Genomic DNA, 12,786 nt, shown 5'->3' with positions numbered 1-12,786 from the left:
TGTAACTCAGGCCCCAGTAAGATAGATCAATAGCACTTGGCTCACAGTGACATATACTGTCACAGCCACAGACTGATTCATAATCTGTTTGTGTACGTGTGTTTCTCTTCCTCAATGGGAGGGATGAGTGAAGAATTTCCATGTGCATCATTGATACAATACCCAGTAAAGTAAAAACAGAAGTTACCAGGAGAGATAATCTCGTTTGCTGCTTCCTCAGTTGGTCTCGATTACGTGCTGTCACAGGCTCATATGCATGGCCTCTTTCAGGTCAGAGAAATATATTTATAGAAGTCAAAAAAAATTCAGAAATCATGTGAGGCATTTTTAACTTCACCACTGTACATGTATTCATGTGTAATGCAGTTCCAGATGCTTTCGGCCGGCTTATTAACTGGGCGTATACAGACAGTGAACATAAGCAAATGTGCCTTTACAGTGAAGTTCATAAAGTTTCGCTTCATGTTTAAACCTTTTCCAGTCCTGGGTGTGGTTCTGTACGTAGAAACCACAGCAGTTCTGACATGTTAAATATCCCATTTTGATGTTGTTTGGTTGAGTAAGCATTGCTGCCACAGCAACACGATGTAATGAGGGCAAACAGCCAGAGATACTCATTTATCTGGAAATCTTGATGTTATAAGGAAAACATGAATCAATGCCCTCTCTGTGTCTCTTTTTATATATCTGTTTCTCTGTCCAGGTGAGTGCAGTTGCTCATAACTGTAATATTCCATCCACAAACTGCAGTGACGTACCATAACCAGACTTTTAATATTAGTCACTGACTTACATCATGGTTTTATATGCTCCAAGTGCTTTGGTTTTAATCCTGCTTGTGTAAATTGTATCTGTCTCTCCAGGGGAATACAGTTACCTGGGTACAAGCCTCAGGCAGGCAGACATTGAGCCCATGCCATCCCTTTCAGACGTCAGACAGCTCATTGCTCTGTACGGCGTGCTGCCTCTGGGTGAGTAAGTGTTTCCCATGTCTACTCACTCTATCCCAGGATGCTCTGCTTTCCATAATCCTCACCAGAAGTCTACATGAGCCTGATAATACCTACCTGATAATAGGAGTAAATATGCAGTCAAACATGGGATCATGTGGAAGCAAAAGTATAAGGACAAAATAAAACTCATTTCAGATCACAAAGAGGTTTTGTTTTGCACAACTTCGGTCTGAAACAAGATGATGGATTGGATCTATTGTGTGTCAAAAAATGGTCTAATGAACACCCTGGGAACTAGAGTGGCTCCCATGAATTTTTCAGGAGCATTACTGTTAAAGCTTTGTGTGCATGTGTGTTGTGTGTCATACAGAGCATGCCCTTCTGAACTGTATCTGACCCTATTGTGGATTATTGTGCAGTCCGGCCTCTTTTGTCACTTTCTCTACAGTGAGCAAGCAATTAGAGGAGAGCACACCGGTGTCTGGTATCACACCATCCTCTGCTCTCCCACTGTCCTTTTCTTTTCGCTTTCCCCCCGTTTTAATAACCCGTCAGAAGACTTTCACACCCGTACACGTGTTTAGAGCCCTGGTGCACTATAACCCCTAACAACGCTCAGCAGCCCAGAGTCCCAGATAGCACTGTGTTACCAGATAAACAGCCTCTACGGCACTAAAACAATGAGAGATCAGTCAGCGGTTTAAAAATAATCACACACAGGAGGGCTCGTGGCCTGTGATCAGGACTCAGCAAGGGAGAGTGATGGAGACCCCTAAGGTCTTTCATCACCTCTGTGCCAGGGGAGAAAGAAAGCAGGAGGGATAGAGACTCTATAAGCATTGAAAAAAATGAAAGAGAGAAAGATGAGAAGAAAATTCAGTAAGGTTTGGAGACTGATATTTCTAATAATCTTATTAGATCAGAGTTGTGACACAGGTTTCCAAAAACATATAAAAATTTGATGCAGAAGTGAACAAATGGTAGCAAATGGAGGCTTTTTGGCGCCATTCTCCTGTGATAAGTCTGTCCATGGTGTCTTCCACAGAGAAGCAAATCAGAGCTCGGTAATTTAGCATATGTTTATGATCACTGTCCCTGCTGGCAGACTGTTTGGATTGAGGCCTGTTCAGAAGCAGCCCTAAGGCAGGTTTACTCTGCCATTAGTCCAGTGTTTAGGCTTCCTCGCTGATGCTGCACTGAGCACACTCCATTTGTTTCAATTGCTCGGCTGTATTTGTGTCTGTCAATCCCTACAACGACATTCCCACACAGAGAGGAGGTGGGGAAACATCTGCCATGCCATCAACAAAACTAGATTATGCTGTGTGGAAATGGATCAGAGTGAATACTAAGTGTAGCAGTACACCATGACTTCACACAACTTTGTGTTTTGGTTTTGGATTTTTCGATATGTGTATAACTGCTTTCTAATTCTGAGTATAGGGAAGTAAGTACACCCAGTACATGCAAACACTCACGTCTCATGCTGTGGAGAATTAGCTGTTTATATCGCCCCCTGCTGCACAGGCCTCAGGTGAGGTTTTTTCAGTCATGGTAATAATTACAGTAAACACCCTGAACCTCTAGCTAACCAGGAAAGCTCAATTTTATTGAAAGAGAATTATCATTAAATGTCATCTTGTGCAACTCTGCGATTTTCAAAGCAACTAAATGAAAGTTGTTTGAGAATAAACTGAACTGTTTAGAAGAGGATTAACAGCCAGATGTTATTTATTTCCAGCCCAGGACTGGTTGGTGTTAAACATAAATTCTTCCCTGAAGAACATTCAATTTAGGGGTTTTAAGTAAGGAGTGTGTTTTGCTGACATCACAGAGATTCACTGCTATTGCAGGCATAATAGTGTTTAAGTAGGAGGAAAAATAGGAAAATTCTCAAACATGAGTGTACACATGATGGTGTGAAGGATTTAGTGTTTTCCTCATTCACTGTTTTCTATGGACATTCATTTCATATTCATAAAAAAAATTCCAATGTAATGGAAACAGTTAATGTTGGAGTCAGAGCTGCTGTAATACAATGACGCTAGATGACTTATGGCAGAAAGTCGATTCCTCTACTTCATTGATAAACATTATAGCGTTGTTTGAGGTCAGTGGTGTTAGTGTGTGCTCTGAAACCTGAACAATTTGTACAGACAGACTAACAGACTAAAGCATTGCTGCACTGGTCTCTTTAGTTTCCCACTAGTGCTACTGTCCACAAGCATTGTGGGTAATGTAGGAAAGCTGTAGTCAAAGTGAGAATAGTAATTATAAAATAACTGTTAAAAAGATGTATAAACGATCTGTATAAATTAGTACTTATTTTTCAATGAAAATATTTAAATATTTTTAAACATTAAAAAATCCATGCTAGTTGGTCCAGCAAAACAAACCCACTCACCATAATAAAAGACCTGTGTTGTAGGTCTGCTCTGGATTGGGCTATTGGGAAGGATTTGGAGGGAGCCGTGTGATTGCCCTGCACTTATTGCATTCACAACAGCCTGGATGGATGTATATACGTGTAGCCAGATGTTTGTGTGTGTATCACTCACCTACACACCACTTCCTGGACCCATTCAGAATATTTAACCGTGATTTCCTTCAATTTCACCCCAGAGACCCATTAAACTATTGTTCTTTTATTATAGATCATTGTACTTCCCAAGCTATCAAACTTTAAGTTAAAGTACAAATTAAAGGCAAAATCAAAACACCTACAGACACTGACAGTTGGACTATGAACATGACAGGGATTGGGTTTTTATATATATATATATATATATATATATATATATATATATATATATATATATATATATATATATATATATATATATATAAGTTTTAAGCAGTTATTATTATTATTATTATTATTGTTGTTGTTGTTGTTGTTGTTGTTGTTGTTGTTGCTGCTGTTGTTGTTGTTGTTGTTTCTGTTGTTGTTGTTGTTATTATTATTATTATTATTATTATTATTATTATTATTATTATTATTATTGCATGTGTGTCAATGAAACATGCTAATGTGGGTCACTACTATAATCTGACTATTCTAATATATACTACTATATAGATAAGATAAGATAAGATAAGATAAGATAAGATAAGATAAGATAAGATAAGATAAGATAAGATTTATTACCTTTATTACCTACTTACCTTTATTCGTCCCACAATGGGGAAATTTCTCTGTTACAGCAGCAAAGAGAAAGAAATGCAAATATATAAAAGAATAGAGCCATAATATAATATACAGTATATACACAACACAATTAGTGTATTTGTGATCATGAACAGTTCCTGATAATCTCATGGTAGAAATGTCTATGCTGTGGTGCTGCTTTCAGGCTCACAGTTTGTACATGAGAGAGGACCTCTAATCCGCTCTGTGCTGCTAGCTGGTCCATCAGGCGTGGGTAAAAGGATGCTGCTTCATGCCCTTTGCACAGAGACGGGGGCAAATCTGTTCAATCTCTCCCCTGCCAACCTGACAGGCAAATACCCAGGCAGGAGTGGCCTCCAGTACCTCCTGCATATGGTCATGAAGGTGAGGAAGGGCTGCTGTTTCTTCTTCTTCTGCATGATAGAAAGTCTCCAACATCAGACATTCTATAATGAATTCAATTAAAATCAAATAAATATGTACATTTAAAAAACAGGCACATGTACTACATATTAATAATAATACACAGAACCACTACAGATAAAGCTTCCCTGTACTGTTCTTACTTGTTTGTTTGTTTGTTTGTTTGTTTGTTTTTAAGGCTAATTTTTAAATGGTGCATAATCATTTTATATGATGTGTACGAATGTTTAAGTTAGGAAAAAGACACAATGATGACATGATGACATGGTGTTGTGATTCATGACCATCATGTGTTTATTCCTTTTAGCCATTTCCTCTACAGCAATTTGTCATAGATTAGCATTTTGTATCAATTAAAGAACTTTTATAGTCATTTTTAATGTTATGTGATTTCTATGAAACAAGTAAGTTCTTGTTATCACTAATGTTATAGCAGTTAAGTTTAAACCTACAGGAACACAGCTTTAACTCTCATACTGTACAAAGTGCTGACACTGGCAACTTATTCTATAAAAGTCAAATAAAGGTCTCTTCACAGAAAGCTTCACTAGATCATCTGATATATTTTTTATTGATAAATCTGATTTTTTTCTAAATTTTTTCTCCTTATTATCATTCTTAGTTTATGAAGTCCTGCTGAATGAGCATTTGCTATAGAAACTATAGATAATATATGTAGAGAATGAGCTTTAATATAAATGTCTGATTTGTATGACAGTCTACACTATTGTCAGAGCTGCTATTGTTTCAAATTAATCAACACCATCTGATCAATCAAATCTGAGAATTAGGCAGTGTTTGAATTTCACCTCATGACATTTTATTTCTAACAATTGCCACCAAAGTCACTTTTATTCAGTACAAATGGTGCCTCAGAGATAAGAAGCTTTTTTTGCACATTGCTTTACTTTTACATATGGTGTAATCATTAAAGAATATACAGTGTGTATACATACAGTACATGAGTTATAATGTATGTGCAATCTATCAATGTTAGGTGATTGTGTTTGACAAGTTAACTACAGATAGTTCCTCTAGTGACTTAGAAACATGTGTTTTTATTTTTTTTCCTCGTTGATTGCAAAATACTCAAGCACTTTTGACCAAACAACTCAAAGTTATAGTGAGATGAAAGGTCAGGCTTCTCTTGCTCTGTTTGCTGTTCCGCCTCCAAGCCCCACCACGGCACGCACATCCAAACAGGTTGCTTACTGTGTCACAGAAGCCACAAACGTTCAGTACTTGACATCCTCAAGTTTGACATTTCCCCAAAAATATAAACATAAACAGATGTGGGTTTTTAATGAGGAAATGAAAGCTGAGAGAATTTGTCCCCATGTTGCCTTTTTCTGCCCTTCACAAACTGTGCAGTGTATAAAGATCTTTAAGAGTGTAGTTTTTTATGAAGGGTTACTGAGTTGTGCTGAGAAGGAGAAGGAGGAAAGACAAGCTTTGTGGAGCAGCTCAGGTGGAGTTCAGCTGGGTTTGCAGATAAACCGCATTAAGGACCTGTTTGCACACATTTCTTTCAACACCTTTCTAAGTGCATGTTGGGTGAAGAATAGTGTCCTATCACAACTTCCTGCTTACTCTGCCATTAAGAAACAAATGGACCACCTTCCTATCTGCTGCTAGACTCTCTACTTAGGCCTTATCTCCCAGATGCATCTGTACACACACACACACACACACACACACACACACACACAGAGTAAAAACACAAGCCATCTATGGACTTGGTTAATCGACAATGTTTTTGCTATGTTTTAGTGTCCGAATAGATCGACCGTGTTTGTGAGAACACTGATGATTACAGTCGCTGTTGTCTCTGCACCGGGTGTCTGGTTTGCTGAGATTCTGCATGTTTACTGTCATGTTTTGCCAGGTGGCTCGCCAGCTGCAGCCCTCTGTCATTTGGATTGGAGACGCTGAGAAAACATTCTACAAAAAAGTCCCAAAACCAGAGAAAGAGGTATGTCTGCCAACTGGGCTGTATTTTCAGATCACAAACACCCGCAGAGACATTCATGCACACAATAGCTGAAAAAAAAGATAACAGGTGTTCCTCTGATGTGAAATAACTTCTATAATCCATTATGGAGTCATGTCAACACTCAAGATTTGCCAAATTGACTGACATCATTAACCTATACTGCTCTCTTGTGGCTGGAATGATATATTACCCAGATTCTCCATCTGCTTCTCTGTTTAAACCTTACTGCTGAACCAAAAGCTGGAACCCAAAAGACTGAAGAAAGACCTGGCAAAAGTGGTAAAGTCCATTAAAGTGGAGGATCGTGTGCTGCTGGTCGGAACGTCTCGCAGACCTTTTGACGCAGATCTCAAAGCATTGTGTAAAGTTTACAAAAAGATTATCCTGATTCCCAGACCAGACTATGCTTCAAGACTGAGTAAGTGTGGGTATATTACCCTGTGTGTGTGTGTGTGTGTGTGTGTGTGTGTGTGTGTGTGTGTGTGTGTGTGTGTGTGTGACACCCTTTATCCAGAGCGATGTATAAAGGTTCTTTGAAGTTTCCATCAAGGAATACATTAACACTACTTCACTGGTTACAGACTTAGGATACCATCAACCTGACAGCCTAACCGTGACTCAGCTGTTCAGACATCTAGGGGAAGTTCACTCCACCAGCTTAATGCCAGAACAGAAAAGAGTTTTGCTGTATAAGAGATGCTGGTAGCAGTCGAGTAGTGCTTCTTATCTATTGTATCTGTTTTAAAAACACATAATTTTTTAAAATCTATATGCCACAAAGAAATTTAATTACTCCTGTTTAAATCATAAACATATTTTGAACCTGATTTGTATGCATTGTATGCATTATATTTTTCTGCAAATGGACCAAGCAAGAAAGTGTATTTTTCCTTTTCCAAAGTTACTGCTAATCTGATTTTATATTTTTATCTTGTTGACTCTTTGTATATGTTTTCAATATGTGTTCACTTATACTGTATTTACTGGATTTTTTAACTAAAAATAAGAACATTTTCATGCACTTTTCAAGCACTTTTGACCTTGTCTCAAAGCAGCTTTACAGAAATATAAATACAATTTATTATTATTTATTATTATTTATCCCTAATGGCTAAATCCCTGAAAGATATAAAGAACCCTTGAGAGGAACCAGAATCAAAAGGAAACCCATCATCATCTGTCAGACGTTAAAGCCAATGGTCCATGTTGTGCATTCTGCTTTTCTGCTCAGCATGTTTTTGTCAGCTTGAGCCAGTCTGGCCATTCTACTGACCTCTGACCTCTTTCTTCTGACCCACTCTGACTGTTGTGCTTGAAAATCCCAACAGATTAGCAGTTTCAGAAATACTGGAACCAGTTCATCTGGCAGCAAGCATACCACATTTAAATTGACAAAGATCAGAATTTGTCCACATTCTGATGGTTTTGTAACATTATCTGCTGCTGTATGATTGGCTGATTGGCTTGTGTGAATCATCAAGTGTATAGATACTCCTATTAAAGTGACCGGTGCGGAATTGCTGTATGAAAAAGCAACAGTCATAATCATCAGTAATAATAGTGAACTGTATATTAGGGTTTAGTTGATTCCCTGTGGCTGTTTAACTAGAATGTGGTGGTGTCTCTGTGTGTGTGTGTGTGTGTGTGTGTGTGTGTGTGTGTGTGTGTGTGTGTGTGTGTGTGTGTGTGTGTGTGTGTGTGTGTGTGTGTTTGTGTAGATCTCTGGAAAGAGCTCCTCAGGGTGCGAGGTGTTCAGCTCAGCCCTTCTCTGGACCTCAGCTCTTTGGCCAAAGTCACAGACGGCTACACTCAGGGTCACATCCTACAGGCTGTACAGAGTGTCCTGACTTCCCAACGTCTCAGTCGGCAAACTAAGAAAGCTCTCACTGCTCTGGAGTTTATCCCTCCTCTTGCCAGACATGACCCCATCTACAAAGAGGAGGAAGAGGCTTTTAAGGTTGGAGACAAGCAGCGTGATGTGTCTGAGACAAATCTTTTTTTTAAGTTATGAAACCATCAACTATATAAAATAAGACACTATAATTTGATTTATGACATGATGCTGCTAGTTTTCATACCTAGCCAAAGCTACACAGTTGGTGTTTATACCTAACCAAGGCTACACAGTTAGTGTTTATACCTAGCCAAAGCTACACAGTTGGTGTTTATACCTAACCAAGGCTACACAGTTAGTGTTTATACCTAGCCAAAGCTACACAGTTGGTGTTTATACCTAGCCAAAGCTACACAGTTGGTGTTTATACCTAGCCAAAGCTACACCGTTGGTGTTTATACCTAGCCAAGGCTACACAGTTAGTGTTTATACCTAGCCAAGGCTACACAGTTAGTGTTTATACCTAGCCAAGGCTACACAGTTGGTGTTTATACCTAGCCAAGGCTACACAGTTAGTGTTTATACCTAGCCAAGGCTAAACAGTTAGTGTTTATAGCCAAGGCTACACAGTTAGTGTTTATACCTAGCCAAGGCTACACAGTTGGTGTTTATACCTAGCCAAGGCTACACAGTTAGTGTTTATACCTGGCCAAGGCTAAACAGTTAGTGTTTATAGCCAAGGCTAAACAGTAAGTGTTTATACCTAGCCAAGGCTACACAGTTAGTGTTTACACCTAGCCAAGGCTACACAGTAAGTGTTCATACCTAGCCAAGGCTAAACAGTCAGTGTTTATACCTAGCCAAGGCTAAACAGTTAGTGTTTACACCTAGCCAAGGCTAAACAGTTAGTGTTTATACATAGCCATGGCTAAGCAGTTAGTGTTTATAGCCAATGCTAAACAGTTAGTGTTTATACCTAGCCAAGGCTACACAGTAAGTGTTCATACCTAGCCAAGGCTACACAGTAAGTGTTCATACCTAGCCAAGGCTAAACAGTTAGTGTTTATAGTCAATGCTAAACAGTTAGTGTTTATACCTAGCCAAGGCTACACAGTAAGTGTTCATACCTAGCCAAAGCTAAACAGTTAGTGTTTATACCTGGCCAAGGCTAAACAGTTAGTGTTTATAGCCAAGGCTAAACAGTTAGTGTTTACACCTAGCCAAGGCTAAACAGTTAGTGTTTATACATAGCCATAGCTAAACACTCTCACTCATTTTCTACCGCTTATCCGAACTTCTCGGGTCACAGGGAGCCTGTGCCTATCTCAGGCGTCATCGGGCATCAAGGCAGGACGGAGTGCCAACCCATCGCAGGGCACACACACCATGGCTAAACAGTTAGTGTTTATACATAGCCAAGGCTAAACAGTTAAATCTTATATAGCAGCAGCTTTGGCACTAGCTTTGGCAAGTAATGTGGTGTGATAGAGGAGAGCTGATTGGTTCGTGACAATAAGCCATGAGAATATTAAGAAGAAAATCAAGGGGAAAATGCAACAAAAAATGGATATAATTATGATCTGCTTATAATAAAAAAAAATTATTTTACCAGTAATAAAACACATTGATATGTGCACACACTGATGTTATAGAAACTTTGTGCTGTTAAAGAGGCATCACACCACTGTTTTTATGTTCCTATCAGATATTCTGGTATAGAGTTGTATTAGATTAGATTTAATCCACTATTCTCCAGACAAACAAACAAACAAACAAACAATTAAATAAATAAATAAATAAATAAATAAATAAATAAATAAATAAATAAATAAATAAATAAATGTGTTGTTGTTGTTGTGTTGTCTCCTGGCAGATTTGGTACAGCAAGACTCCAATGGGCAAGAAACGAGCCCGAGCAGGAAAGGCATATCAAGAAGCAGCAGAGCTGAAAAAAGGAAAGAAGACACATGGAAAAGGCATAAAAACAGCAGCAGAGATGAAGAGGAAAAAGAAAAAGAAGTGAAGGTTTCTCTGTTTTAACGAAAGCTTGTAGTGATTTTCTGTTCAGAATATCAGAACTGTTCAGTTTAATTCAATGTCTTTAGTTTCTTTCCTAGCACAGCTTTAATTGTATTATTGTTTTTATTTATATTGTATAAATTATATGTCATGCTTTCATGTAAAACCTGAAGACACTTGAACAAAAACTTGAAACTGCATTTCCTCTTCTGGCCACTGGAGAGCAGCAGCAGGCTTTCTCATCATTCTTTCTACTGCATTACAGCATCCAAGATATTGTTTTTCATTTACTTCCCTAGCTTGTAGCATTAACAAATATTTTAATTCGACATCACAAATACACAAAGTATTCAGTAATCATTAATAGAGAAGCTAGTTTTTAGTTTGCTAATCCAATGTCAAAAGAGCAATAAATAAATAAATAAAATCTTTAAAGAAATCAGCTTTGTGACAATTAACTTCTCTTCTGTGTACATTTACTGTATGTGTCTTTATCTGAAAGATTTTTTTATTAGAATAAAAAATAGATAAACAAATAGGAAAGTAAGAAGTTTATTTACCTTTTTCTTTAAATTTACATTTTCTGCATATTGTAATGTTACAGCATGGAATCGAAATGGACTTAAATATATAGATTTGTAGCTTGTTAAAGAAAACTGCTTATCATTAGCACATTTTCCCAGTAGCTGATTTTATGGCTCTAAATTTATTGCTCTATTTTGTCCCATCTCACCCTTTTATGAAAAAGTTTTAATTTAATTACAATCCACAAGACAATTTTAATTTAGGACACAGATTATAAATTCATTAGGTGTGCCGGATTAGTACCTTTTCAGGTTAGTCCTGGCCTGTGGGTCATATGTTTGATACACCGCTGCAGTATTTAGTTCATGTGGTATTGATATTGTGCACACGTAATATTGCCGGCACCCTGAAGACCCTCTAGATTATGGTCTTGGGATTTGATTGTTTAAAGATGGATTAAAAGAATCAGCAGTGCTTAATTTCATTACATTTGCATTGCAGCTTCTTGCCAGCTGAAAATAATGACGGAGAAATGAATCATATTAAAGATATGTGTTGTGTTGTGGCAGTGTCTCTCCTGAGCAGTGTCATTTAGCTCCTCGGCGATGGAGCTGATAATTAGCCTGTGTAATGGGCCGCCATGCCCGTGGGTGCCAGCATGACTGCGCTGCATCGTCTCGGCCCAACTGACAGGATCATTCTGTGCCCGATGTGCACGTGCCAGTCTGTTCCACCAAGCAGCTGACCCACTTCCTCTTCCTACTCTTTTCCACTGTTCTCCTCTGTCTAATGGAGTTCCAGACTAGATATTGTACGAATGTTCTCATATTAAACCCATTTCTCTTCTCTCAGTCTTTTATCGTATGCATCTCTCGATCCTTCCATGTTACCCGCTTCCCCTGTGCTCGGTGCCAGGTGGGTTTATAGAGCATGACAAACACACTCAAGACTCTGTGCTCCTTCCAGCTTCGACTCACATCTAATTGAATTATTCAGGAGGGTGTGTGTGGATGTGTGTGTTCTCATCCTGAAAGCCCTGAAGCTAAGTATCAAGCTATGATAAGTGAGATTTTTTTTTTTACCTCTTTTCTAATTCAAATGTTAAAGTACATCTGCTAAAGTGCACTCATTTATAAAGGCCATCTATTGTGTACCTTTCAGTAATGAAGCATGCAGTCCAGTGCACAGCGGCTGTATCTGTTGCTGACATTACTCAGTCATAAGAATGAATTTTTCGGCTCATTTCGACACTTCGTTTTTAATTAATCTGCCCCTTTTGACTGCTCGCTGTTCTCATAGGTAATTTCATAACCCTGCATCTTCCCTTCAGGAGTGATTCTAATTAAACATTATTCTAATTGGATTAGTCACGTGCATCTTTTCATCGAGAGCATGATGCAGTGCTAAAACAAAGAACATCGTTACAAGGAGGTTTTGAACCTTCATGTCTCAGTGAGTTTGTTGTCTAAGGCTTCAGGGTCAGTGCCTTTCTTGCAGCACAGTTTTTCCTGCAGCTAGTCACAACTGTTTATGGTGATGCATCCAGATCCTCACACTCCTCTCTGTCATGTGACCTTACCAAACCTTGTAAGGCTCTGGCCTTACAACTGACCCTTAGGGTGAAGAGCGAGACATACCCAATTAAAACGTTTCTCTCACTTAATGGAGATCGTAAAAGTGAGCTTTTGGCAGGAGGTCCCTGGGAACAGGACCTGTCATAGCTGACTATGTCTGATTGTGTGGAGAACACAAGCTGCTCAGATGTTATAAACATGTTACAACAGTCCATGACCTCTGCTCTGCTGTGCAATGCCACATCCTATTTTCCATAGGTGTCATTTTGAATGCTTCAATTACTGAACAATTAGCC

The 12,786-nt window shown here is 38.6% G+C and overlaps 1 protein-coding gene across 2 annotated transcripts in view; it reads left to right on the top strand.

Annotated features, from left to right (window-relative positions):
• The window catches only part of iqca1 (IQ motif containing with AAA domain 1), a 43,800-nt gene extending 32,976 nt beyond the window's left edge, over nt 1-10,824 (top strand). For both annotated transcript variants that reach the window (XM_047813106.1, XM_047813105.1), the window contains exons 14-19: nt 864-971; nt 4,307-4,506; nt 6,431-6,517; nt 6,779-6,956; nt 8,257-8,495; nt 10,246-10,824. In XM_047813106.1, the coding sequence (XP_047669062.1) occupies nt 864-971; nt 4,307-4,506; nt 6,431-6,517; nt 6,779-6,956; nt 8,257-8,495; nt 10,246-10,395 (962 nt within the window). In that variant the 3' untranslated portion in view covers nt 10,396-10,824. The remainder of the gene's footprint in view (nt 1-863; nt 972-4,306; nt 4,507-6,430; nt 6,518-6,778; nt 6,957-8,256; nt 8,496-10,245) is intronic.
• Nucleotides 10,825-12,786: the final 1,962 nt, after the last annotated feature.

This window comes from Tachysurus fulvidraco, chromosome 5, assembly GCF_022655615.1.
Source record: "Tachysurus fulvidraco isolate hzauxx_2018 chromosome 5, HZAU_PFXX_2.0, whole genome shotgun sequence".
Lineage (NCBI taxonomy): Eukaryota > Metazoa > Chordata > Actinopteri > Siluriformes > Bagridae > Tachysurus > Tachysurus fulvidraco.
The sequence above is the reverse complement of the archived record's forward strand: the minus strand, read 5'-3'. Positions and strand labels throughout refer to the sequence as shown.